This window comes from Lygodium microphyllum, chromosome 1, assembly GCF_053477565.2.
Source record: "Lygodium microphyllum isolate KBCC chromosome 1, Lygodium_microphyllum_v1.1.10, whole genome shotgun sequence".
Taxonomy (NCBI): Eukaryota; Viridiplantae; Streptophyta; class Polypodiopsida; order Schizaeales; family Lygodiaceae; genus Lygodium; species Lygodium microphyllum.
The window spans coordinates 36,159,395-36,187,369 of NC_141135.1; the positions used below are offsets into that span (position 1 = coordinate 36,159,395).

At 43.8% G+C, this 27,975-nt stretch overlaps 1 protein-coding gene across 3 annotated transcripts in view; it reads left to right on the forward strand.

Annotated features, from left to right (window-relative positions):
• EDD1 (glycine-tRNA ligase) overlaps positions 1-27,975 on the forward strand; it is a 218,578-nt gene that overhangs the window by 173,669 nt on the left and 16,934 nt on the right. For all 3 annotated transcript variants that reach the window (XR_015690444.1, XM_087675465.1, XM_087675475.1), the window contains exons 17-34: positions 9,138-9,193; positions 9,270-9,341; positions 9,416-9,498; positions 9,664-9,712; positions 10,455-10,517; positions 10,823-10,918; positions 10,993-11,079; positions 11,203-11,277; positions 11,379-11,437; positions 12,732-12,825; positions 12,908-13,126; positions 13,312-13,406; positions 14,015-14,105; positions 14,191-14,295; positions 14,411-14,449; positions 14,588-14,677; positions 14,795-14,896; positions 15,349-15,430. Coding sequence is in view for 2 of the 3 variants with exons in the window: in XM_087675465.1 (XP_087531591.1) it covers positions 9,138-9,193; positions 9,270-9,341; positions 9,416-9,498; positions 9,664-9,712; positions 10,455-10,517; positions 10,823-10,918; positions 10,993-11,079; positions 11,203-11,277; positions 11,379-11,437; positions 12,732-12,825; positions 12,908-13,126; positions 13,312-13,406; positions 14,015-14,105; positions 14,191-14,295; positions 14,411-14,449; positions 14,588-14,677; positions 14,795-14,896; positions 15,349-15,430 (1,557 nt within the window). In the remaining variant the exon portion in view is untranslated. The remainder of the gene's footprint in view (positions 1-9,137; positions 9,194-9,269; positions 9,342-9,415; positions 9,499-9,663; positions 9,713-10,454; positions 10,518-10,822; positions 10,919-10,992; positions 11,080-11,202; positions 11,278-11,378; positions 11,438-12,731; positions 12,826-12,907; positions 13,127-13,311; positions 13,407-14,014; positions 14,106-14,190; positions 14,296-14,410; positions 14,450-14,587; positions 14,678-14,794; positions 14,897-15,348; positions 15,431-27,975) is intronic.

Consider the following 27,975-nt stretch of genomic DNA (forward strand, 5'->3'; position numbering starts at 1 on the left):
GGGGCTATATGCAGCAATTGATTGATAGATTTTTATTGGACTTCGCCTCTGAGCGCACTGCTTCCTTTGAACGATTGCTCTCTAATGTGCAGCGGATTGCTCGGCAGTATGGGATCCACTATGCCTCTCTTTGTCGGCAGTGTCGACACGCAGCGGAGGGCTTACTGGCTTTGTTTCATTCTCTGCTGGTGGACACTCGAGATGATGAATTTCTGTTGTCATTGGCGATGCGTTTGGCTGATCTTATTAAAGAGTTTCAGTTGAAATCTTATCAGCAGGCCAAATTGCAAAATTTGACTGAGAATTTGGAAGATGGTGCTTGTCAAACTCATAAGTTCTTTCGCACTTTGCATGCCTCTCCTGCTCAAGAAAATATGACTAGACTCCAGAATTCAGAGGGTCAAATGGTCACTGACCCTCAGACTATTGTTAATATGTGCAGGAATTATTTTCTAGATCTTCTTGGTTCTTCTCAGTCACCTTTTGACTAGGTTACGCATGCACGTTCAGTCTTCTATGATCTGGTTCGACATCAGGTTCCACTTGATATGCAAACTACTTTGGACACAGATATTTGTGAGGAGGAGGTTATGGATGTTTTGTGACGCCTGCCTAAGGATAAAAGTCCCGGTTGGGATGGTCTCACCAATGAATTCTTTGAGAGTTCTGCTATCCCACTGGTGAAGCCATTGACGGCTATGTTTCAACAGGTTTGGGAAACAGGGTTCATGCCTTCCTCATGGAAAGAAGGGCTTATCAAATTGCTTCCAAAGGTTCCTTCGCCGTCAGTGTTGCAACATTGGAGACCAATCTCTTTGATGGGTTCAATGTATAAAATTTTTTCCAAAGTGCTGGCGAATCGGCTCCACAAACATCTTCTGGCCATTGTGCATCCTCTTCAATATGGTTTCATTAAGGGCTGCAACATTCTGCATAATATCTTAAATGTGCAAATGGCTATTGACTATGCAAGGCACTCTAGTCAGGAAGTGGTATTGATCCAATTGTATCTGGAAAACGCTTTTGGCTATTTAGACTGGTCTTTCATTGCAAAACTTATGTCTACTATGGGCTTTGGCACTTGGATGTCACGCTTGATCTACACCATTAGTGTGGCGTCTTCTTCGCAAGTTATGCTAAATGGTGCTATTACAGAGCCCTTTGTCCTTGCATGCTTTGTGAGACAGGGTTGTCCTTTGAGTCCTCTCTTCTTTGCTTTGGCGACTCATCTGGTTCTTTGGATGTTATCTTCCATGGCAGCTTCTGCTCAGTTGGCCGGATTGTCTCTTCCTTTTGGTCAGCACTTCATTAGTCAATCTTTGGCTGATGACAGCTTTATGATTTTACGTACGGACAAGGACAATATTCACAAGGCATTAGATGTTTGGACGCTCTTTGGTCATGCTTTTGGTCTTCGTATCAATACTTTCAAATCAGCCATTCTCAGTTGTACGGAGTCGGATTTACAGTTATCGAGCTGGTAGGGACAGGTTGTGCCCCTTGGTTCGATTGTCAGGCATCTTGGGTACCCTTTGGGTGTTCATGTTCGGCCAAAACAACTACTACAGTGGATTTCGCAGAAACTGGAAGCGAAGATTCTGTATTGGAAGTCGCAAGCTTGGCCCTTCCATGTTCACCTCAAAGTGGCTCAAACAATTATGCTGCCAATGCTCACATATTTCTTGCCATTGCTGCCTTGGACTCCTACTACGTTGAATGCTCTCACTCAGCCCATTCGTTTCATGTTATGGAATAAGGATTCATTGCATGCAGGTATTTCGTGGATGTCGTGGTCGCATACATGTACCCCCAAACGCGTGGGTGGTGGGGCTATTTTGGATGCCGAAACTCATATGCTGGCACTATGTTGGTCTCTTTTTCATGCCATGTGTGTGGAGCATCACCCGTGGGCCGTTATAGCCCGTTATTTTCTTGAGGACCGCGGGCTTCTGCATGGGAATATACAAATTCGAAGCTCCTGGTGGCATGTTCTTAATGCAGACTCTCGGTTTTCTAGTCCTTCCTCATCCCTGCTTGTTCATTTGGTCAGCTCCTGGCAATTGGTTCTCCAAAAGGCGCGTTGGTATCCAGCTGAGGACCGCGTAAATACTAACTCTTTTCAAGTGGAATTGTTGGCAGCCTCGAGATTACTTTCATGGGAAGGCATACATGAGCTCAGACCAAAATTTAACCGCATGGCCCGTTTGGGTTTGACTTCAATTGCAGATGCCACCATTGCCAATCGTAATGTCTTCGTATCGTTTCATACTGCCAGGAGGCTTTTCCGAATCCCTCGTGGATACCATGATTTATGGGAACAGCTTTTGTTAGTGCTCCAGAGTAGGCAACCCTTTCTTGCCCTTGCTGTGGATCGCCCTTGCCAAGACTGGGTCCTTGCAGGTCGGTTGAATTCGGAAAAGGCCTCAGCTAACGAGCTGTACCATCTTCTGATTAAAGATCATCAATGGCTGGTTAGTAAAGCTAATATTGTATGGGGGTTGCGGAAATCCCAGTCATGGTGGAAGGCAACTATGATGGAGGGCTGGGTGAACAAGACACCTTTCAAATGCAAGGTCTTTCTTTGGAGGGTAATGATTGGTGGTCTTCCTCTCGCCTCGGCCCTTTCCAAGCGTCGAATCTTCAACGGCAATTGTTTCTTCTACACCACTACTGTGGAATCGGCCAGTCACTGATTTATCTCTTGCCCTCTCGCTAAGAAAATCTGGTCACTTTTGTCAGCAGTTTGGCGAGTTGTGGTTGGTTTCTCAATGAGCCCTTTCGATTGGGTTTTTGTACGCCCAAAATACCCCACACCGGCACAGTTGCATATGAAGATCTTGTTCCATTTTCTTAGATATTGGGGATGCTGGCACAATTGGACCACTCCGAATGCCTTTCTTTTTGATTCAGCCTCTAATGTTCCAGGATGCATTGCCAGGCTTAAAGGCCTCTTGCTTTGGCAGATAGATGTCATTCGGCACTCTGACTTTCTCCCTCGGGGAGACTTACTTCCCTAGCATATGGCAATTTCCTCTGTGTCTTTGCCATGACTTGTGTATCTCTGTCCGTGTTTTGTATTGACAGTTTACACACGGTGGCTTAGAGCCATCGTGTATCTTCTAATCATGTAAACTTGTACCTTTTTTTGTAATTAATACAATTACCTTTTACAAAAAAAAGAAAGAGAGAGAGAGATTTTACGAAAAAGGGTAAGAAAGATCCATTACAAAAAAAAAAAGAAAGAAAGAAAGAAAGAAAGAAAGTTATATTAACGTCTACAAAAGGCCAAGGTGGCCTATGAGACCAAAACGTTACATACAAAATGTCTAGGAAAGTTTTTAGGTCCCAGTAAAGCTACCATCTAATGCTATGATAAAGTAATTGAGTAGGTACAAGGTGGTATATAGGTTGGGTACAATTTATCCTAAAATGTCCTGCATGGGTCTATCTAACATTGAGAGGCTGAATCGGCGAGGCAGGGCTCTCCGATGGTGGCGTAGTATCCCTTGTATCCTCAACATGTGCCTCCTGTGGGGGTGGAAGCCGGTTGGGCGTGGGCGCCGGGCTTTGCTTCTTGCGTTGGCTATGGCTAGGGTGGTCCCCTGCAGCCGGGAGGTTAGTGGGGCTGGTGGGGGCTCAGGGGTGAGGATGGTAGTTGGCTCTCTGTAGAATTCTGTGAGTAGGAGTTGGGTTGCTCCTTGTCTCTGCTCCGAGGTTTGAAGGAGGTGGTCTCTGTGGTGCCGTATTTCCAGCACGGAAGAGCCCAAGGCATCTCTGGTCATTGAAATCCATCACTTTGGAGAGTGGCCCAAATCCTTCTCTGAACAGGTAGTGGAAGCGTCCCCGGATCTCGTAGTACGCTAGGCACCTACATATATAGTGTGCTTCTGTCCCCGGCTCCGAGCTGGCAGATTTGGTAGATCCGATCTTCTAGGGGGAGTGGGTGGGCCTTGTATCTACCTGTCTCGACCCGTAGCTAGTGTGAAGATGTACGGATGTGTCCGATGGCGCTTCTTACTCCATGGGACAAGTATGTGTCCATGTAGCTTGGGTGGGTAATGAAGCCGTCTGGAGATATATGTAGGGAGTGCTCCCGATAGAAAGCCTTTGTCCCTAGGTCTTATGTAGGATTCACCCATGTCTTGGCTGTGTGTAGCTGAATGATGTCCATTTTGATGATACAGTTCACCTCCTCCCGGCTGAGCTCCAGGTGGAGGCAATCTAGGCTGTATTGTAGTGGCATACCAATATTCAGTGTCCCCTTGCAGTGCTAGTTGTTTGGATGACTCCAGCGCGAGTCTAGGGTACTAATGCCGAGGCAAGTCCCATAGTCGAGGCAAGAAGGCCATTGTTTGGAAGAGGGCCTCAGCTATGATGGGCGGTGCCCCCATCTCTGCTCTGCTGATCTCGTGTGGCAGAGAGGGCTTGCTTTGGATCATCCGTGAGATCATAAGTACCATGGGTCTCTCCATCTGCTTCCATCCCTCATAGGTGGCTTCCTCCTGAGGCAGTGGCTGGTCTTGTGTGGCCCTCCTCATGTGGTAGAGATTGGATCCCCATATGGGAGCCCCATATAAGAGTGCTAGTGTGACTAAAGTGTCAAATAGCTAGAGCTTTGTACGGGGCTCCTGGAATTGTATGCGGATGCATTGGTTTTCCATGGATCCGAGGGCTGCATAGCCTCTTATCAATGTATCTTTTGCTGTCTTTCTCAAAGTGAATCTCAGTCCTAAAAATGTAATCCCCAGATAGACGTATCTTTGGACCACTTCCACGGTTCCCCCGCCGTATGTGAAAGGGGGTACTGACCATTGAATCCATTGGGTTGAAGTGTTGAACACCATGAACTTGGTCTTCCCAGGTTCACGGTGAGGTCTTTATCCTGGCAGAAGGCCCGTAGTGCCTTCAATTGGCGTTGTAGCCCTTCGGGCGTGCTGGAGATGAGAACTATATCATTCGCATATAATAAGATGGGTATCAGTATCCCTCCTAGGCTAGATCCCTGCCCTCTCAATCTATCCATGTACTCTGATATCTCATCAATGTAGAGACCAAATAAAGTAGGTGAGAGTAGGCATCCGTGTTTAACTCCAATTGTGCTGGTCATCTCCTTTGACAGCCCCCCTGGTGTTCGAACTCGGCCCGTGACCGATTCGTGTAGTGCCAGTATCCCCCAACACATTCCCGGCGGGACCTGCACTTCTTTTAGTCTCTACATGAGCCTGGCTCGTGGTACCGTATCAAAGGCCTTGCAGAAGTCCACGAAGCAGTGGTATACCCGCCTCCTGTGTGCCCTGCCCTCCTCTATAATGGCTCTAAGTGAGAATATGGTCAAGAGTGGAGTACCGCCTCTTGAACCATGCTTGTCTAGTCGCCTCCACTCTTGCCGTGGGCACCGATGGTGTACTCCCAATAGGTGTGTGACCTGCCTAGGAGAACCTTCCCTACCCGATGGGCTTGGACAGGGGTGAGCTTGTGCTCTTGCAGAAGTAGGATGTCTATCCGTCCCACAAGAGCCAGCTGCAACTCCTGCCATACAATTAACATCTTGGAACCACGTGCCCCATTGTAGTGGAGACTATTCACATTCGAGGATGCAAGGTGTAAGCTCATGGGGAAACCTGTGACTGGCTGAACAGGCATCTGTTCAATGTGGAAGCAGCTGATGACAAGGAAGAACTATGGGGCATGCAAGTGCGCTTTGCCGTAGGTTTGGACGGCGAACTCTTGTCCCCCATGGTAGCCCTCGGACAGTGGACCATAGGGGTGATAGATGCTCCAGGTGTTACTACCAATGCATCTATCAGCCATGCTAAGAGTTGTGACTCTGTACACTAGAAGAAACAGGCCGCCTGTGCCAGGAGCCACTCGACCACATCCATCGGAGCTCTCCACTTTGAAGGGGCTCGAAAGATAATGCTCAAGTGTGGGACCTTGACACCCGCCCACCAGTTAATGTCCATCATGCAACCTGGCCACTGTTGTGCAAATAGTGCTAGTCCTTCTCCCATCCACTTGGAGATGAGGTCCGCCACCTCACTCTTCACCTCCTCCTCTATCTATGTCGTCGTCCAATCCCCTGACTGAGAGGACTGAAGGAAAAAGGCATAGTTTGGTCCATCCGGTGGTGCTAGTAGGTGGATGTTGCTCCTCCTTGACTTGGGAGCACGGGTAATGGGTCTATTAGACAAGGCCGGGGACTGCAGGAGCAGGCGTAGGCAACAAGCGGCAGGCTGGCGGTGGCCAGGAGTAGGTGGGGCAGCGGTCGGGGGCTGCAGGTTAGGAGCAGGCGAGGGGCGGGGGCTGGCGGCGGCCAGAAGCAAGTGGGGCGCCCTGCAGCAGGAAATGGGCGGGGGCTGGCAGCGGCTAGGAGCAGGTGAGGCGGGCGAGGGGAGCAGGCGATGGCCCTGGGGGGGAGCAGGGGTAGTGGGTCTATCAGACGGGGCCAGTGACTGCAGGAGCAGGCACAGGCGACAAGCGGCGGCCGGGGGCAGTAGGGCAGTAGCAAGCGACGCACACCTGGACTGGCGGCGGCCAGAAGCAGGTGGGGCACCCTACAGCAGGCAACAGGCGGGGGCTGGCGGCGGCCAGGAGCAGGTGGGGCGGGCAAGGGGAGTAGGCGATGGCAACGGGCAGGAGCAGGCGGGTGGGCAGCAGCAGGTGGGGCGGATGGGAGGGAGCAGGCGATGGGTGGCAGACGGGAGGGGGCAGGCGGGCTGGCACGAGGGATCAGGCAGGGGGGCGGGATAGCAGACTTGGCACGATGGGCAGGAGCTGTAGTAGTATGTACAGCCAAAGAGGCTTGCAAGACAAGCTGGACAGATCTTGTGCAATCAGCGTACACTATTCCTGGACTGAATATTGCCTTTATTGACGAGGTAGTGGAGCCTTGGGACCTGATTCTAAAGTGGAAGACAAAATGGTACCATGCTCTCACGAAATCGTACCATGTTCTACTGTACATACAGCTGTTAAATGCAGCAAACATGCTGCAGATGAAGCCATGGTGGGTTTTGAGGTTTCTATCCCTTTAGAGCCCATGCGCTACATTGAGACCTAGATTGGAACCACTTCCTGGAATTTTCCAACACTTTGCTGGGTGAATATGTCGAACATAATCATTGTGATCTCTCAAAATGTGATGCAAACATAGAAGCGGGAAACGCACTAAAACGCCCCTTTATAGGGCCCGAAACGCCGAAACATACGGAGAAGGACCCGAAACATGTTTCCTTATCCGAAACGTTTCCCCTTTGGGGAAATGACTGCCGCGTGGTGTTTTCCCTTTGGGGAAACCTTTTGGTTCGTCCCGTTTCCCAACAAGGCAGAAACGCTTTCATTAAAACATAGTATATTCTTTATGCTTTAAACGTAACATTATTAATCGTCATGTTCTTTACGCTTGTTCAACATAGTGTTAGTAATCGTCCTGTTCTTTACACTTTAAACTTAGCGTTTAAAGCATTATTAATCTCATGTTCTTTGTGCTTTTTAATTGTCATGTTCTTTAAACGTTATTAATGTTTTATTGTTTAATGTCTAATATTTTAATGTAACCTTTTCTTTAAAACTCGTAATGTTAAATATTTAATATTTAAATATTAAATGTTCCATTAATTAAGCTTAAATCATTAAATTTTTAATTTTTAATTATTTAAAATGATTAAGGTTAGAGTCATTTCTATCTGTTTCAATTGTCTTCCTTAATGAAGAGGATTTGCCTACAGCACAATTGAAGACTATGGCATGGATGAGGAAGAGGGAGTTATCAACATATTAATTATGTGTCAAAATCCTTGTATGCATCAGAAAGCTCCTTTGAGCTTAAGCCTTTTGTAGAACTCTTTTAAAGCTTGGAAATTAGAAAGCTTTGATTTTGAGTATGAAACTTGTATTCTAAGTTTTAGCTTCTTAGTACCTAGATTCTAAGCCTGTCCCCCCCCTGCTCCCAAGCGCTTGACCGGATGACGTGGCATTTCCGTTTCCCCCTCCTTGAAATTTGACGTTTCTGTTTCCATTCTGGTTTCTGTTCCCTGCTTCCCTCAACTATGGATGCAAAGGATATTTTGGATACGCTTGTGAACATGCATAAAGTACTTCACTCCTTTGCCTTTTATCAATGTGGAGTCATTCTCTTTCACACTGGCTGAATTCCAATGCTTTCTTGGATTTGCGAAATGGATGATATCCATTTTGCAAGGGGATTCTGTAGAAGAGATATTTGTCAGTACCTTGGGCTTCTATGAAGTAATGCTGAAATGGGTGAAGAACTAGGATGATCTTTTGGGTAGGTTGCCTCTTTTCTTAGATAGCTGATTCATGTGGTAGAAAGTGAAATTTGGATCAGCTTTGGGCGGCATGCAAGTGTATCTTCCATATTGGGCTGTTGTTTCCCCATTTTGGGCTGTTTGCAGCAGATCTAAGGGCAGAGAACTCAATTGTGAGCAGGGAAACAGCTGGTGAAGCTTAGACAGCAGGGAAACCTGATCTGGAGCAGATTCTAGGGCTGTAAACAGTAGAAAACCCAAAAAACGAGATTATTGATAGTTGCTGGTGCAGAAAGTAGGGTTTGAAATAGTAGCAAAACCCTTAAAAAACAGGAGGTGACATGATTTTCTCTCTCCAAAACAGGATGAGATTGGTGTTACAACACTTTCTTGGCATTAGATTGAAGGTTTCTCTCTTCTACTGTCCTTCTCCATTATTTCAGCAAATCTGAAGATATTCGGCACTGTTTTGCTGATTTCAGACCTAATTATTGCTTTAATGAAGGTTTATCAACCATCTTGAATTTGGGCCATTGAATTTGGGCCATTCTCAATCATTCTCAGTTTTGCTTAGCTGTTTGAAGGTGGAGAGCAGTGTTTATGCTGTCAAAGACCTGATTTACAGTAGAAATTAGGTGGTTGTATTTCCAACTTGTGGCCAAGGGCTCTGCCAGTATTGACTACTTAGAGATTTTTTCTCAATGGCTTTTTCTAGTTGGCATGGTAGAGCACTGAATTTGCTGACTGCAGCAAAATGTGATATATCAATTTCATCTGTTTTTATGCATGATGGGTGACTTAAACCCATTCACAATTTTTTGGTCATTCCTACGTGTCTTTGAATTTGTTTTTTTTTGAAAAAATGAACAGGCAAGGCGGAGTATGTCTATGCAACAGTGAAAAGTCATTGTAAGCCTGCAATGGAGGTAAGCTGCTTTCGTTACTGCTACCATTTGGATTGTGTCTATTTGTAACAGCTTCTAGAAATTACCCCTTCTGTAGGTCTTGGCTGAAGGTTTGCCAAATATCATTGGAGGAATTTCATTCTCTAAGACAATGCGTTGGAACTCCCAGGTGTGTATGTGTCTTTGGCTTTTCTATTAAGCAACTGATATTGGGACACCGTTGATTTTTGTTCATTGCTTCAGATATCTTACAGCAGACCCATCAGGTGGTTTTTGGCACTCTATGGAGACATTGTCGTCCCCTTTTCCTATGCACATATTAGTAGGTAAAAGTCCTCATGGAGTTCCTTTGTCTACCTTCACATAGTCAAACTTAGACATGCACCGCTTTTTGTGTGTATTTCATTCATTATAGAACAAGGTCTGCATTATAGGTTCAACCTGACACAAATGACTGTTTAGAGAGTATGCATAATTCGTGAATTTTACAGTGGGAGGGTGACACGAACAATGAGGAACTCATCTACTCCTACAAAAGAGGTGGGTGGTTTCTTGACTAAATGCCATGTGTTTGTATGCTGTAAGTTTGAATGTCGAGGAGACTATATTTTTTCCAGATCATTTTAATGCTATAATACAGAATAACAACCTGGAAATTGGATCTGTAACACATGAAAAGTGCAGTTATACATGAAAGGACATACAGTCAAAGATTGTTAAGTCGAGAGGGAAGGTAAGTTCAGAATAATGTTATGGGTAATGTTCTGACAAATCTAGACATTTATAGCAACAAAAGTATCTGGAGACAGTCCAAGATTTAAACAGGACTTCTGAATAAAGCACAAAACAAGCCATTGTATTCTGCTAGATCGAGGTTGCCTGGTGGAACATACAACTGATCCTCATGGATCATCTCAAATATCTGGAGACGGTCCAAGATTTAAACAGGACTTCCAAGAAAAGCACAAAACAAGCCTTTGTATTCTGCTAGATCAAGGTTGCCTGGTGGAACATACAGCTGATCCTCATGGATCATCTCAAATACCGTTGTTCCAGGGTGGAAGATGGCAAAAAGGACAAGCTACCATTACAACAAGGGAAGAGACCATAGATTCTGTGGACACTTATCTTCTAAAATCTGTGCATTGAGGAGTCAGTTGAAATGATACAGACATACAAGACTAACCTTACCAGTCTTTACTTTGCAAAAAGATAATGCCAGTTATCTACAAGCTTAAAAAAGGATATGTTTTTTAAGCAGGACTGCTGTTCTTATTTCCAGGTGTCCAAAGCAGAGGACTATCTGACCTGTCTAGCAGGAGCTGGAATTGTGCTATGCATGCAGGTAATGAAAGATAAAACACTGCAACTGTTTTGCAGGGTGTTTTTTCATCAGTTCTTTCTTAGAAGGCACCCTGCAGTGACTTTTATGCACTCTTGACTTCCCAATTTAGATTGAAAGGTAATGGAAAGATTTTTTGTGCTAATTTAACTTCAGTTATTGGTAAACATATTGTTCTACTTGATCTTTCTGCATCATAATGTCTCAGAGCAATGGCACATTGGGTGCACAGCTTTGTTTTTGTTAAAGTGAAAATTGTGTATTATTGCAGGATTGTACATAAGTCTCTTCTTTGGCTGTTATTTCAGGAGCGAAAGAAGCGGATCTGGGCTTCAATTACTTCTCTTGCTAGTACTTTAGGTGGGAGGATTCCAGATGAGGCCATTAGTGGGCTGCTAGATGAGGTAAGCACAGCCTACATCATTTGTTTGAGATGATGTTGCATGAAGTTTCTGAGCAGACTTCCAAATTGACACAGGTTGCAAATCTGGTAGAAGCACCCAAACCTTTGTTGGGGACTTTTGATCAATCTTTTTTGGATCTTCCTTCAGATATTTTAACAACGGTATGTACAATATCTGGGATGCTGTGCTGAGCCTTCTGGGTTAGTGATACAGTTCATTACCTGTAGACTTCAAAGTTTTGCATCATCATTTTGTTGTTGCTGTGTTGAGGGGTGGTCTTTCAGGTAATGCGTAAACACCAGCGATACTTCCCAGTCGAAAATCCCGAGACAGGGGCTTTGCTTCCTGCATTTATTGCGGTATGCCATTCTTGCCAGAAAGGACTAGTGTTGATGTTTAAAGTCAGGAATGAAGTTTTAAAACTCACATTTGTTGCAACAACATTCCGGAACTGATCCAGGTTGCAAATGGCCAAGTTGACCAAGCTGTGGTGAGGAAAGGAAATGAAGCTGTTTTAAGGTTCTTACCTCAAGATTTCTTTAATATGAATTTCACAACTTCAGGATGTGAAATATTGTACTCATAAGAAATGGGCCTTCTCATTGAGTCTGTTGTAGATTTTCAAAAGACACACTGAAACATTTCTGTTTTCTGTCGATAAGTTCTTTTTTGATACCTGATTTGACTGGAAACTTTGAGAACTCTACAATGATAATTGCTTCTTTTTCTTCACATCAGGTGATAAGGCTGAGAAGTCCAACATCACAGAGATTGTTTTAAGCATTTCAAAACCACTTTGTATCTAGATTTGTTGCAGGCTGAGCCGTGTCATCCATAATACCCAGAACCTTTTCCATGCAAGAATTGCACATGTTTCTTATGCTTGATTTGAATTTTGGATATCTCAGAATTGGCTGGTCTATCTGTCAATGAGATGTGTACCTCTGTAGGATTACTGAAGGTAGATGCGGAATCCCTTTTATAGCTCAATTGCTTTTGTATAAGTTACTCGAATGCTACAAGCAATACCTTGAAGACTAAAAAGCACTTTCTTGCAAACCTGTATCTCAGAGTCTATTTGATGTGAGTTTGGTCGAATTATTGGATTCAATCCTGATAACTCCATCTCAATTCAGTGTTGTAAATCATGGCATGAGTGGGATATTTGCATCTAGCCTATTGTGTTTAGAGATGCTTGTTAGGCTTGGGCATAACTGAGATTAACTCAGTGATCATCTTACATGATTTATGTGAAGCCTCCAGTAACAAAGGCTGGTAAATCCTTTTAACCAGTATTTTTGGTTACCTAAAGCAGTGGTATGTGCATTTTAATTCACCCCCAGGTCCTTTTCTGCATTGTATTCCCACATTTGTTGACAGTTTTGTCCTGTCCAGCTCAAGGTTTGTGTATGGTTGCAAGTTGCAATGTTGCATCTGTGCCTTTTCACCTGATATCTCCAGCTTATGAAAAGGCCTTACCTGAGATTACATGAACTCTTGTAGACTGGATTCCTAAAAAATGACATAGATGCAAGGTCAGCATAAAAACATAGGAGATTGGAGCCAAATCGGTGTTGTGTGCTTGGTCCTCGTCTTGATTCCCTTCTCATTCCAAAAAGTAGAAATATGCATGGCCAAGGTGGCTGATGAAGCAATGCCTGATATTGGAAGATTCAGTTGTCTGATGACTTACATCAAAGCTGCGCTCCAACTTGGAGTTGTGAAAATGAATTGGAAATGATTTTCTGAGGTTTAATCTTTTGCTCTGAATAGACGAGGGGAGAGCATATTATAATACAGCTGTCTGCTCCAGAGCTAGGTGTGAAGATGCCAAATTCTTTTATACTTCTGACTTGTCAAAGCCTTTGCAAGAATTTCGCCCACGACTTCGTGGTATTCTTTTCCAGGTAATTCTGTGAATTATAAAGAGCTGTTGCTTGCCTCTGTGGAAACAAGTGGTTATTTAGTCATGGTTTGTTTTATTGTCAGGAAAAACTTGGCACTATGCTGGATAAGAGCATTCGAGTGGAGAGGATGATCTCAGAGCTTGGTTCATTGCTCTGCATTGATCATAAAAGCATGGATGTGGCCTCTGAGGCAGTATCGTTGGCAGCTGCAGATTTGGCAACATCTGTTGTGACAGAATTTACTTCTCTTGCAGGGATTATGGGGAAACATTATGCTTTGAAAGAGGGCCGGTCACCTGCGGTGAGTTGACAATGTTCTGTAAAGTGAATACTTGATGTTCAAATTCATGATTTATCTGTCTCTCATCCTATAAAGTTGCAAAGCCTGTGTAGAGCCTGTTAAATCTTAACAAATATATATTTGAATGCCAATCAAGTCCCCAAGACACTTCTGTTTTGTTAACCCTTTTTTCCTCTTGTGGCCAGGTGGCTAATGCCATTTTTGAAAGTGTATTACCTCGCAATGCAGGAGATCGTCTACCGAGTTCAGATTCAGGGATACTACTAGCAATTGCAGATAGGTATCGGTAAAATGCACTAAAAAACATAACGCATGCATTAGGACTTTCACTTGTACGGTAATGCAACGTCCATTAGGAAGCCATTAGCAAGGATGGAGTGCTAGTTAATGATATAAAGTCTGTCAACATGATGATTGATTCCTAAAAGACATTTACTTCAATGCTTTAAGGACTTTCTTTTAATGCTTGGATAAGTTTAACTCATTATCTGGCTATAACAGTGACCCTGTGGTTATTGCTTATTACAATTTTGTGATGCCATATTGGCACTGCATTTTTGACTGCGTATTTGTCTAAAGTGCTTGTTGCACCATGACGCTGAGGCTTTAAGCAAGAACTGCACTCTTTTTCAGTTAGGTTGAAAGCTATTAATCCTAATGACTTGGGAGCCTTCCCAGGTTCAACGTATTTACAATATTTTGTTCCTTGAAAACGCATGGGGTGACAAGGATGTAAACTTTTGAATTTGTGTGGAAGTTTCACCAAAAATTTAATTCATGAATGTTCACATCCCTGTCTTTATGACTTTTTACAATTCTATTCAAGTGATTTGTCATGGTGAATGTGTGATTTTATTATTTTGAGAAACTGAAATGTTACTGTAACAGACTTGATAGTTTGGCTGGATTATTTTCTGTTGGCTGCCGGCCTTCTGGATCAGCTGATCCTTTTGGGCTACGAAGAAGTGCTTATGGACTGGTAACGAATAGAATGTGCATTTTCTTATTGGAAGGTAGGCTTCAGTTCTTGTGAAACTATTATTTGCATTTGCTATGCTGTGCAGGTTCAGACACTTGTAGAAAACAAGAAAACTCTTAACATTGAAGAAGCTCTGCGAGTTGCTGCATCTGTCCAGCCAACCACTGTGGATGATCTTATCATCAATGAGGTCATTTGAATGCACAATTTTCTCCTTCAATTATCTCAGCCTAACTTCAGCAGTTTCTGATGCTTTCAATGTTGTCTTGATTCTGCTCTAATGATAAGCTCCTGATTCAGTACAGGTTCTTATATTTGTGGTCAGAAGGCTGGAACAACTGCTGGTAAGTGACCAAGTTCAAACATTAGTAGTCCATGATTATCCTAAATGTGTCTGGACAAGTGGTTTCATTGTGTTGAAAACTGAAAAACTGTGAGTATGATACATTAGATGAAGACCTTGGTTACCAAACTTATTCCAGGTTGATCGAGGAGCCAGCAAAGAAGTTGTGCGGGCCATCATCACAGAACGTGGCAATGACCCTTTCACAGCCTCTGAGTCTGTGAATCAAGTAAGTTCTACTGCAGTACATCAATAATGGCTCACAACCTTTATTCATGTGGTTTTCTTTGTTGCTATTTGAGATGGATCATTATAGGTCTGTAAAACATTTTTAATCATGTGACAGCTGGAGGAGGTAGCAAAGGGAGATTCTCTGAAGGATGTTGTTGCAGCTTTTTCCCGATGTACAAGAATGGCTCGTGCAGAGCTTGTTGATATGTCCTGGGAGGTAGAAATTCTTGGGCATAACTTTTTGTAAACTTGATTATGTTCGCAGATGAGATGCATTTCTATCAGAAAGCATAAGCACAACCATTAGGATGTGCAACTTTCATTTCTAGAAACAAAATTCCAAAACTCATCCTACCTGAAGAACCAAGGTAAAAGTTCAAGGCAGAACCCATATGTACAAACTGAACAATAAAAAAATAGGTAAATTCCCTAGTGTCCTCTTTCAAGGGAGAATATTCTGTACATGGTCTCAGTGCCAAGACGCATGGGAAAATGAATGAAAGGAGGTACTTGAGTCCCAAATCATCATCGGTATCTGTTTTGCAAACTCTCATCGTTATTAAGAGGTGTCTTCTATTGTGCAATGACTTTTCAATTAAACTGAGGACAAGTTTTTAGGTTAAGATGGAACCTTTCTGATTTGGATTGTTGGATATTTCAATGATTCAGGTCAATGAACTAAAGTTTCAACAACCAGAGGAAGAGACACTTTGGAAAGCATACAAAAAAGCGGCTTCACATTTGAAGCCAGGTAAAGCATACAGTCTTGCAAGTCCAACTATATATTGGTAAAAAATGTTTTCAATGCACACCTGCTGACTGACATATGCATGCCATACATACATGCATGCACATGCACATATGTATGCATGCCTACTTGTTCTCAAATCATCTTCATTTCCATTTTTGTGGTGTGTTTTACCCCTCTGCACCCTGTTGGGGATAAAGGCGCCTATGCCTAGCCACCCGTGTATTACTACATTAATAGTACCCGCTTATGTGTACTCTGTAGGTGGCGGCGCCCATCACTGTTACTTCATTCTTTATTCTTTCATTGGCATTTAAATAAAGGAAAACTGGTCACACATTGTGACTATTGGAGTTCCCACATCCTCTCTTTTTTTCCCACATCCTCTCTCTCTCTCTCTCTCTCTCTCTGGCCCACGTTTTTCGTTGAGAGGGGCATCAGAGGCACGTCTGGCACGTGGATACGCAGCACTAGGGGCACTCGAGAGTCAATGTGCTCACATAGAGTTCCAGGTTCCCCGCACCAAACTCTGGTTGTTTGATACCCTAGTCACACCTACATTACTATATGGAGCAAAGGTATGGGGTTGCAGCTTGTACCACAGGTGTCTTAGCCCACTCATTGATCACATTGGAGTAGAGAGGGATTATTATGATGGTTGGGATAGCATGGAAATGCCATTGATCATGATCATAGCACGCATGATTAGGAGTAAGCCCTCCACTCCACTTTTCATTGTTAGAGCAGAGCTAGAGGCAACACCTATAGTTACAGAGGCACTCTTTAGGGCAATGACCTTTTGGCACAGACTATGAAACACGCCATAGATACTCTAGATTGGCACTAACCTCATCTAGACAACTAGCAAGAGGAGGCGAGAAGAACTGTTGGTTTTCACAGATGGCTATTTGGATGAGCCTACATGGTTTGGATATTGACCGTCTTCCACCTTTGGATTATAGCCTTGACTGCCCTACACTTTCTCTCAACCGATCAAAGCTGAACTAGGTGATCAGAGCTGATATCTTAAGGATTGAGACAACAAGGACATGGATTCACCCACCACTCCCTCTAGGATCGAGGATGGAGTTCTACAGGAGTCATTTCTTGTGTCTCTCTGATGATGGTTTCACTATTCGGCCAGCATATATGGATACCCATCTCTCCCATAGCGTACGGCTTGCTATCAGACAGATTCACACCTCCTCACATAGGCTTCAGATGGAGATAGGCAAATGGACAAATACCCTAGCAGAGGATAGCACTTGCCAGCTTTGTGGTCGAGAGCTTGAGATGGAGAAGCACTACATATGCGGATGCACAGTATACTATGATATACGAGGACGGTACCACTGGCTCTTCCGTGATGAATTTGGACCCCTTCGTCGCGTCATGGAGCACGAGGACTAGAGATGCCTAGTCTTTTTCTCCTAGAGCTCGAGAGGCGCCAAACTGCACTACTGCGAGACAGGAGGCCAGCTCATCCAAAGAGACACACACATAGAGCAATGACAGACTTCTTCTACAGAGCCGACCCTACTGACACTACCAATCTAGCAGAGATAGAGCCACCCCGCCAGACACCTTACAAGCCACGCCATGGAGTCACATTGGATAGAGCCATTTCCCTTCGTCGAGCACGACGACCCTGTCTACTAGGACAACGTCCAAGGGGGCCACACCATAGTCGGATTAGAGCCATTATCACGAGACACTGAAGACTCACCACTAAGCGTATCAGTGAAGCAACTAGGGACCGCATCATAGCTGAGATCAGCTACATCCCATAGTCTCCACCACACTTTTGTACATGGTTCTATCAGATCTGGTTTTCCTTTCCTTTCCTTTTCTTTTCTATCGATGGAATAACTCTACACATGTTTCAACCCTAGTGTAGTCCCATTGTATAGTTATTTTGAGTATTGTTTCATAGGCCACCAACTTATTTGTAATGCTATCTTTACCTTATTGATGAGATGACATTAGACATGGATGTACTCTGGATTTTGTCTCATAGGCCACATTGGCCTTATGTAGACGTTAATATATCTTTCTTTCTTTCTTATTTTCTTTCTTTCTCTCTCTCTCACGCTTTTGTTGCTTCCACCATAGTTGAGGGTTGTCAGGTACAAAAGGTATGATACGGTATGGTACAATAAATACGGTATTGATTGGTACCTTAGGATTTTATAAGGTACGGTACGATATTAGTACAGGAAAAAAAAACAAAAACTTGGTTATTTTCGATTATAGATAATAGAACCCATGTTTAGAGCTAAAATAGCAATGTCACTTGATATGACTTGCCCTAATTGCTGCTCAAACCTAGTGGCCACCCAAAACTGCTACCCAAACTACTCTTGTACAAGGCAATGATAAATAAACTGCACTAATCTGCCTTAACCATACATGTACCTGTCCTAAAGGTGACTAAACTCTAGCATCTCTCTCAAATCCTGACACGGCATAAGGCTAAGGGATCTAGAATGCTAATAAAGAATGGCATGAGGAAGTGCCTTGGTGAAAAAAATTGCCATATTGTCTACTATCTTACAATACTCCACATCAATAGTCCCATCCAAGATCTTCTCACAAAGGAAGTGATATTGTATCTTGATATGCTTTATTTGTGCATGAAATACAAGATTATGTGCCAACTTCCAAGGCTATATAACTCTCATTGTCATACACTAGTGTGATAGCCCTATTTGTGAATATTCAAGCTCCTTCAATAACCTCCAAAGCCAAATGCTCTCACAAGCTACTTAGTACTCAAACCTCTGTAGATGAAAGGTAAAATGTAGGCTACTTCTTGTTGCTCCAAGAAATTGCACTTATACCTAGATAAAAGCAATAGCATGTAGTTGATCGCCTATGATCAACATGACTATCCCAATTGAACTCTATCGATCCACATGACATCGAACCACCGCTACTGGATAAAATATGCCTAGATCAGGGGTTCTTTTCAAGAACCACAATATTCTCAAGGTAGCCTACCAATGAATCTTCTTGTGCTAATTCATGAACCCCACAAGCAAGCCAAGTAGAAAGCACATGTCAATCCTAGTAATCAAAAGGCAAATCAAAAACCCAATCAACTATCAATATCTACAAGCATCTACCATTCATAAGTTAACATGGGGATGCCAAACCTGAAAATATTACGGCCGAGAATCGGGATGAAACTAGATAAGCTATGCGAGTATACAATCATTTTATCACTCTCTAAGCAGGTTCACTATGGCATTGTGATTGAAAATTAGATTGCATATGAGCTTTGGACACAGATTAAGAATCTTTATAACAAGCAAAGTCTTGCATCTCAAATGTATTGGTTGAAACAATTGATGGACCTTCGCATGAAGGAAAGGACTTCTATGTCTGCACACTTGAATGAGTTTCACTCCATCATCAGCCATTTAGCTTTGCAAGAGATTGTGTTCAATGATACTTTACATCTTTTATTTCTACTTGGTACTTTACCTAAGCATGGGATACTTTCCGTGTGGCTCTATGTGCTAAGGATGGGCTGAATATCTAGGATGTTAAGAGTGTCCTCTTGACAAAAGAGGTGAACAAAAAGAATGTAGATGTTTCTCGTACGTCACATGTATTGACTCTGAGAGGCCAGCAAGTTGGAAATGGCCGTGATAGAGACTCTCAAAGGTCTCAGTCTAGGACACGTGGACAATCTTGCAATAAGTTCTATGGCCGTAAGTCCGGTCTTACTTGTCATTATTGTGGTAAAGCAGGTCATATTCAGCCATAGTGCCATAAAATGTGCGAAGACAAATGCGAGGAAAAGAGAAAGAATAAAGTGCAAGAAAAGAATGATGATCGTAGCATTGTGCCTAGCAAGTCTAGCATCAAGATTGAGGAGATTAATATAGTATGGCCTAATGTATCTAATGATCTTATACTGGTAATCTCTTCCTTAGATTCTTCACATTTGACTAATGCTTTGTCAGGATATACTCATTGTTGATTGATAGATTCAAGGGCTTCCTTTCATGTGACCCCTCATAGAGAGTGGTTTCACTCCTATCACAGTATGACTAGATCTATCCATTTGGGTAATGATCTAGCATTGAAAAAAGTTAGTATTGCTAATGTCTAGCTGCATTTTGGTTCAAGTACAATGTTCACTCTTTATGATGTACGTCATACACCCACTCTCACGAAGAGCCTTAGCTCTACTGGCACCTTGGATTATGCACGCTATATTGTTTCTTTTGGTGATTCCTCGTGGAAGATTACCAATGGGAATCTTATTATTGCATGTAGTGCTAGATCGAGTATCCTCTATTCCTTGCTTGTATTTGGGTTAGTTGACAATGTTTTAGTTGTGGTTGTAGTTTCACATATATCTCTTTGGCATTGTCGCCTTGTGTACATGTCACCAAGTGGTGATACTTTTTGCAATTGCTTTCCTTATTTACTTATATAAATATTTTATTTTTCTTTTCTTTAGTTGTTGTTGCTTTTTACCCCCAGAGTTCTCTTGGATTAAGCCGGGATCTTTGCATGGCTTGAAGAGGCAGCCATTGGGACAAATTGGGCTAATGGTTTGTTTGAGCCTTGGGACCAGTTCCATATTGAATGGGCACTGAAGAATAAAATGCCAGTGGTTTGGGACTGTATGCTTAGCCATTGGAGATGGTGCAATGATAAAAGTTGCTCAGAACAACTTGAGGAATGAAAGGGTCACCATCCCTAAAATTTAGGGAGTTACTATTTTTGGATCCTAGAATCTATTTGCGTCATTATCTTCGTTTTTGCAGGAGGATTAATTTTTTGGTCTGTGCCGAGGTCAATTAATGCATGGGACCACTTTGGGTTGCAAATGGCCCAGCCAATCCATTTTTGGATGGGCAAGGTCAATTTTTTGGGCATGGATTAAGGGCTGAATTAATTTTCAGAATTAATTAAATGGCTGGAAATTGCTGAAAATGGATTAAGAAAGCTGCCACTTGGCAAAACTTTCCCGTGCAAGTGGGGGAAAGGCTAAATAGGGCTGAAGGGAGAGGGAAACCTCGTTTTTTCATTTTGGAGCTATTGGGAAGAGGTGTTGGACTGTTGCTGCCAGCTTTTGGGGCCAATTCCCAGCCATTGGAGACCATTTTGGTGATGTAGATTGCATATTCTTGACCTTGGGAAGCTGACAATTGCTACTAATGCACTTTCTCTTGAAGATCACAATCTCTGATGCTCCTATTGTTGTTGATGCATCCGTTTGGGGCTGGTACAGCAGGACAACAACTGATTTTGATCAGTTCTTCGCGACAAATCTCAAAATTTTCTCTCTTTACAGCATTCTCTCATCACCTTCAGCCGATGCTCAGCCATTCTCAGCAATTCTCAGCCATTTGGAGGTGATTTCAGCCATTTTTGGTGGGCTGATCTGTAATTTTTGCAGTAAACCCTAATTTACAGCAGAAATTAGGGTTTAGCAACCACCTTGGGATTCGTGCTAGAGATTGAAGGCTTAAGGAACTGAAATCAGCAAACTGATAGTTGAAGATTATCAAGGGATTTCAAGAGCCAGCCCATCCCAAATTGATTTGGGGCAGCATTTGGCCAGCCAAGGGTCAAATTGGAGAAGAAGTCCTAGGTGAATCAAGGGGCAAATGACCCAAAAGGCTTGCTGGTCATTTATGATAGCAAGAGCAATTGGTTAGCAGGAGGAGATTGAAGAATCTCAAGTTGTACTCCTTCCAATTGAATGAAAGCTAAAGAAATACCCCTAGGGGCGCCAATTTTGGGGCCAACAAGGTGTCTACTGTCCAAGAATGTTATGGTAAAGTATGTATTTCATTTTATGTGCATTTATTTATTGTTGTAATTAACTCTTAAATCAGGTTATCACCACCCATTCCAAGAAGGAAGGCTGGTTTCATTATGTATTTTGAAACATTTCATTTCTGTAATTTTCCATCTTTTAATTGATAAAGAAATACCGAGAGGGGCGCCGATCTTCGGGACCAATGTGGTGTTGAGCAAGGGAGTAAGGTCTCTATTTGCGTGTGTGTGTGTGTGTGTGTGTGTGTGAAAAGACCAAGTGTTGATTGAAGGAACTACCGCTTTATGTGAGTCATAGATTGGTTTCATGGTTCCATTTGCGGGATTTAAATTCTTTTCTGTAAGAATTTAAGCTCAGACAGTTTTGGGTGAAAAGGCCATACACAGGTTTTACAGAGATTACAGGACTAGAGAGATGGTAGACATGGACAAAGCCAAAGGAAAACTCCCTCATGAAGAAGAGAGTTTTTCTTCTACTCATAGACACCGAAGAGAGAGTATTGGTGCACACGTGTCAGCACCTTCTAGAACTGAGATTGAACCACAGGATGAGGAGCAAGAACAGGATTTGTTTATGGCACACATCCTTAGTATGTTTGGCTCTTTCCAACAGCTTGTAAAGAATCCTCAGATGCAAAAAATTTTGAAGTCACATAATGAGGATTCTTAGGCTGATTCATCACTTCATACCATGAAGCACTCAAAAAGGCAAACCTCTAATGTGGGTGAGCATGTGGAAAAGACACCAAACATGGAGAGAGGTCCAGTGCAACAAGAAGTACTAGCACAGGATCAGGGAGTGAATGGTCAAGGCAGTTATGCACACATGGCACAGCAGACTATTTCTCGTGAGTTTGCTACTTATCTTGGTTACTTTGGTGGTGGGTCAGTTTTTCAAGCAATGGCTGAATTACCCACGGGTTATCAGGGATACTTGCCTAGAGGGCCACCAAGAATGATGCCTATTGAGGCAGTGAACCCACTTTATGCTAATATTGATCTACAGCCCGATTATCAGACTTTGCAGAGTCCTTATTTGATGCCTGGAGTACAAAATGTAGTGGCTGGTTTTTTTCAGCCTGGTGAGCATATAGCAACTAAGACAGGTGAAATGAATGCTGATAATGCGCATAAGGGACTCCCCTTTTTACAGCCACTTGTCTATAACAACCTGACACCAAAAAGTGCAAAGTCTAAAGACTATAGAAAGGGTGGTCAGGCAATAAAGTTTGAAACCTTCAGTGGTATGCAAGATAAGCTGAAAGCTTTGACATTTATATAGCAGTTTGATGCAGCTTACATTGGAGGGAATTTTACTGGTACTTCTAAGGTGCGGAAGGCTGCAACTGTTTTGAAAGGTAATGCTTTGCAGTGGTGGAATATATTGTTGATGCAAGGATATGCACTTGCCACTTGGGTCCATTTTAAGCAGTTGTTTGTAGCCTCATGGTTAACACGTTTGAAGTAGATGTCATGACTGCATGGCATAAATTGGACGCGGCAAATTGTGTGGATTTAGAAGAGTACAATAAGAAATTTTGGGAAGCACTTTTTCCCATGAGTTCTTACAGGACAGTGCCCTTGTCAAAACAAATTGAAAAGTAATGTTACGGTTTGCCCAAAGCCATCAGGAATTATTGTACCAAGACTTGATTACAAATATGGTATAGTTAATTGAAAATGCTAGTGTGGCAAATGCATTGTTGAAAGGAAAAGCTGACAGCTTTAAAGCCACTGAAAAGAAGGATTCTCAATTTAAGCAGGATCCTGGCGAGAAGAAGAAGCAATTTTTGGAAAAGACGAGCTTTACAAAGAAGTCTTTTTGGAAGAAAAGATTATTTGAAGAAAGAAAGGCTTTAATGATGACTGTGAAATGCTTTATATGTGAACAAAAAGGCCATATTGCTTCTAAGTGCCCACAACAATATTCTAAAGATGCGGAGGATAAAGATGCGCCAAGTAAAAAGAAGCCCAACATCATTGGCTTACTGATAGCATGCTTCCTGTGGCACCATGGAATACCCAACAGAACATCACAGTCCTCTAAAGGCATAATATGGACTTCCTCTGTGTCCACATAGCTTTGAATGTGCATACGGAGTTTGCCAAGAATGGGGGTGACAGGTTCAGTATGTCCTGGGCATGCTAAATTAGCCTATCCAACTGGTCCCATTTGTTAGCAGATCAGATACTGGTCAGTCCGACTGACCAGCCGCACTGCCACGTGGCAGTCCGACCTGGTACTGCACCAGTCGGACCTGCCGACCTGCCTGTTTTTTTCACCCAGTTTTTGGCTATTTATATCCGACCTGCCTGTTTTTTTCACCCAGTTTTTGGCTATTTATATCCGATCTGCCTGTTTCTTTCACCCAGTTTTTGGCTATTTATATCCGACCTGCCTGTTTTTTCACCCAGTTTTTGGCTATTTATATCCGACCTGCGACCTGCCGACCTGCCTGTTTTTTTCGCCCAGTTTTTGGCTATTTATATCCGACCTGCCTGTTTTTTTCACCCAGTTTTTGGCTATTTATATCCGATTTTTCCAGCAATCTACTGCACTTTTCTGCTCGCAGATTACAGATTGGTGGCTCGCGCAAACTCCGTCTGTGTTCGCAGATTTTTGACAGGAGACAGTGCAGACTGCAGCGGACTTCCAGGTGAACAGCAGGTTGCATCGTTGAGGTGGAGTCACGCAGTCCAGCGCACTGCGTCCTTGTATATATCTGCATATCTTTGTATACAGCACACTTTATACAGCAGATCTTCATCTTCCAGTGTCTCTTTCTCTCTCTCTGCGTTCTCTCTCTCTGTCCTACGCTTCCGCACCGCTGCACTCTGACATGGTATCACAGCAGTGTTAAAGGGCTGACTGAGTGCAGAACCAACCTGAAGAGGAGTTTCTATCGCGACACAAGGCTGCGTTTTCAGCGTTTGAGGGCAGGCAGGAGGGCTGGCCTCGGAACAAGGCTGAAGCGAGCGTGGGTGCGCGGGAAAGGAGTCTAGGTGGTGGATATGTTGCTGTTTACTGTTGTTTGACAAGGAGGAAGTTTGAGTTTTCAGCTTTCAAGTGCAGGTTTTGCTTTTTCATCGCCTTCGGTGGGTGAAGAAGTCTTGGGACGCGGAAGAGCCCTAACAGGCTGAGTTTTCACAGTCAGAGGGGGCTGCTTTTGCAAAAGAAAAGAACAGGATACAGATGAAAACTCAGATGTATGCACGGGAAATGGAATCCATATATCTGAACACGAGACAGTTGCATACAACAGCGAGTCACAGGCTGCGTGGGCACTGGCACTGGCTCCTCTCTCCACAGAGTCTGCAGATGGTGAAGATGATGATGATAATGATTGAGGAGAAGCCACTGAGTATAAATAGGTTGAAAAGTGGGGAGCAATAAATGCTGGTCGGACAGCATTAATGCTGGCCAACTGGTGCATAAAAATGCCACACAAGAAAAAACCTAAAATACCTAATAAAAATGCCCAGCCCAGATCAAGCTCAACTCACACATGAGCTGACAAATACTCTGCAAACACCCTCTCTCAGATCATGGGTAATCTGATACAATACAATAGTACAATGAAAAGGGATTAGAAACTATACAACATAGAACCACCAAGTAGAACCATGGATACCCAAGCAGTGGGTGATCAAGCCACCACCAAGGTGCCTCGGAGAGAACTTGATGTCGATGTCGATCGTACCAAATACCTGAAAATAGAGAAGATCATAGCATGTCTCTGTGTCCATCACCAATATCTCGCAGTAGCATACAAGACCATCCTGTCAAAAATGCCCCTAAACATAGGTGACCATGGATGCCCCGCCTTTGGCCAGACCGCCAAAGTGTCCCCTCATGTGAGCTCCAAACGAAAGCCGCCCGCTCTCTGTCAGATAACCAGCTCATCATGAACCTGGATGTCAATCCCAACTCTAGGATTGGATTCCGCCAGACTGAAGTCGACGCGTCAGGGACGTCCCTCTCTGGAACCTGTGCACCTGTATAAAAGTATAGATGAGGCGCGGCTGCCCCATCTGAATACCCGCCCACACTCCCTCTCTTGCACAAGAGAGTTGTGAGGGATGACCTCATCACCACCACTACAAAGCAGCCGAGGAAGGGGCCACCAAGCCCTTCCCGCGATCTGAAGAAGAGGACCCCTTCCGCGCCTTGGACTTCACCTTGCTCGGAGGATCGGAGTCGGAGTCTGATGAAGGAGAGGACTCATCGGTAGAGTCAACAGCCCGCTTTGTCTTCTGCTTCTTTCTGGAAGCCGCTAACATCTTGCAATCCTTCCGTAAATGTCCCTTCGTGCCACAATGGTAACACTGGGCCTTCGACTTCTTCTTCCCGTCACCCCTCTCTAAAGCTATATAAGCCTCACCTCCATAATGTGCCGAAAGCCGCCCTTGTAATCTCAAAGATGTCTCATGCTCAAGAAGCATCGAGGTCATATGTGTAAAACTGACAGGAGTCGAGGATGTCTGCGCCCGTAAAGCATTGGCCACTCCATCAAACTCCGGGGGGAGCTTGTAGAGGACCGTCTCGACGAGATGCGCCTCGGGAAGAGCAGATTGCATGTGCCGAAGCTGGTCCTGTACTTTCGTAACACGAAGAAGAAAAGACTGAATAGTATCTTTCGGCTCAAACTTCATTTGCTGGAGCTGGCCATAAAGTGTGACTGCCCGCATGGTGGAAGGTGCCTCGTACATCTGCTGCAACTTATGCCATACTTCAGGAGATGTCCTACAGGAGGTAACCGCCGGTAAGACCGCTTTAGAAATACACCGAAGCAATGCCGAGTAAACACGGGCATCGTCCGAGTCCCATGTGAGCATCGCTTCCTCATGGTTGTCCTCATCAAAGTCTTCAGGAAGAGGAAAAGGACGGAGAGGTCGAGCAATAGCTCCACAGAGGATGTACCATAACCGCTTCTGCACAAACCAAGCTTTCATGACAGCACTCCATGTGAGATAATCAGGTCCATGTAACTTATCATCAGTGGAAGTGCACGGAGGAGCCATATGGAGAGGATAAGAAGAGAAGTAGAGAAGAGATGGAATGTAGAGAGGATACACAGCCAAAACACAAGCACAGACTGCAAAAAATTAGAGTTCACATGTAATATAACCCAAAATCTGATCAATAGAAGACTAAATTTGCTACAGAAAGTCAAAAAATCAGTCAAAAACTGCCAAAAACAGCAAAAACGGCCTCAATTTACAGTCACCCAGCCATGAGAGATGTTGAATCAGCAAAACGCAAGTTGTAAACTGGAGAAAAACAAGTAGAAAACTGTCGCCAGCAGCTGTTGATGAAAAACGCAGGCAGTAGAGGGTGCGTAGGCAGCAGGCAATGGTAAAACTGCAGAAAACGCAAGTCAAACAGGTCGCCTGTATTGAGCGGCAGCCGCCTGAGCAGAAAAGGGGAAAACAGTCTTGAAATCAGCGATAAAACACAGTAGAAACAGAAATCCTGAAAACTGATACCATGCCAGAAGTGGAGCAGCAATGGAAGCATAAACATGTGCTGAAATAAACTGCTAAAACACAAGACAAAAAAGAGAAAAGAAAAGAACACGATACAGATGAAAACTCAGATGTATGCACGGGAAATGGAATCCATATATCTGAACACGAGACAGTCGCATACAACAGTGAGTCACTGGCTGCGTGTGCACTGGCACTGGCTCCTCTCTCCACAGAGTCCGCAGATGGTGAAGATGATGATGATGATGATTGAGGAAGAGCCACTGAGTATAAATAGGCTAAAAAGTGGGGAGCAATAAATGCTGGTCAGATAGCATTAATGCTGGCTGACTGGTGCATAAAAATGCTCCACTGGCATAAAATGCCACACAAGAAAAAACCTAAAATACCTAATAAAAATGCCCAGCCCAGATGAAGCTCAGACTCACACATGAGCTGACAAATACTCTGCAAACACTCTTCCCGCAGATCAGAAGCTTGATGGCGACAACTACCGCATCTGGCGTGTGATGATGTTGGCCATCCTTGAGTCCTACGATCTGGCGGAGCTTGTACAGGAGGAGTTTGACCGGCCCTCGGTGAGAGATGATTCCAAACTCTCTTCTGATGCTCGTGCGGAGTTGGCCAAGACACTGTCTCACTGGGACAAAGTGAATGCCAAGATTCGTTTCTTTGTTTTTCTATCTTGTACTACAGTCGTGATAGCTCACATCGGGCACTTGACAGTCACTTGGGAGATATGGCTGGAGCTTGATCAGATGTATAACCGGATGACCCTAGCGGGTTTCTTTGGAGATACAGATGCGGACCTTGTGCGTGAACAAGTCTTCTTCGTTGCGGGAGCACATCAACAAGCTTAGACAGCTTCAGATGCAGGTTCAGAATGCGGGAAAGCCGATTTCCTCTGAAGACATGGCGATCACACTCTTGTCCCAGTTGCCGCCACGATTCGATGCTTTCTACTCCGCCTTTATTGCTTCGGGGCGGGAGTCCACTGAAGGAACAACTGAAGGGACAAAATGCTTCCAAGTCGGAGGCACTGACAGGTCAAGCCTCTCAGAAGAAGGGAAAGGACCAAAAGAAGAAGAAGGGGGATAACAAGTCAAAGAAGGACAAGGACAAGGACAAAGAATCCACATGTCATATTTGTGGAAAGACTGGCCATTGGCAGAAGGATTGCCCTGACAAAGACAAGAAGGACACCAACAAGAAGGACACGAAGGATTCTGGAGTGGTGGTTGCACCCTCATCAGCTGCAT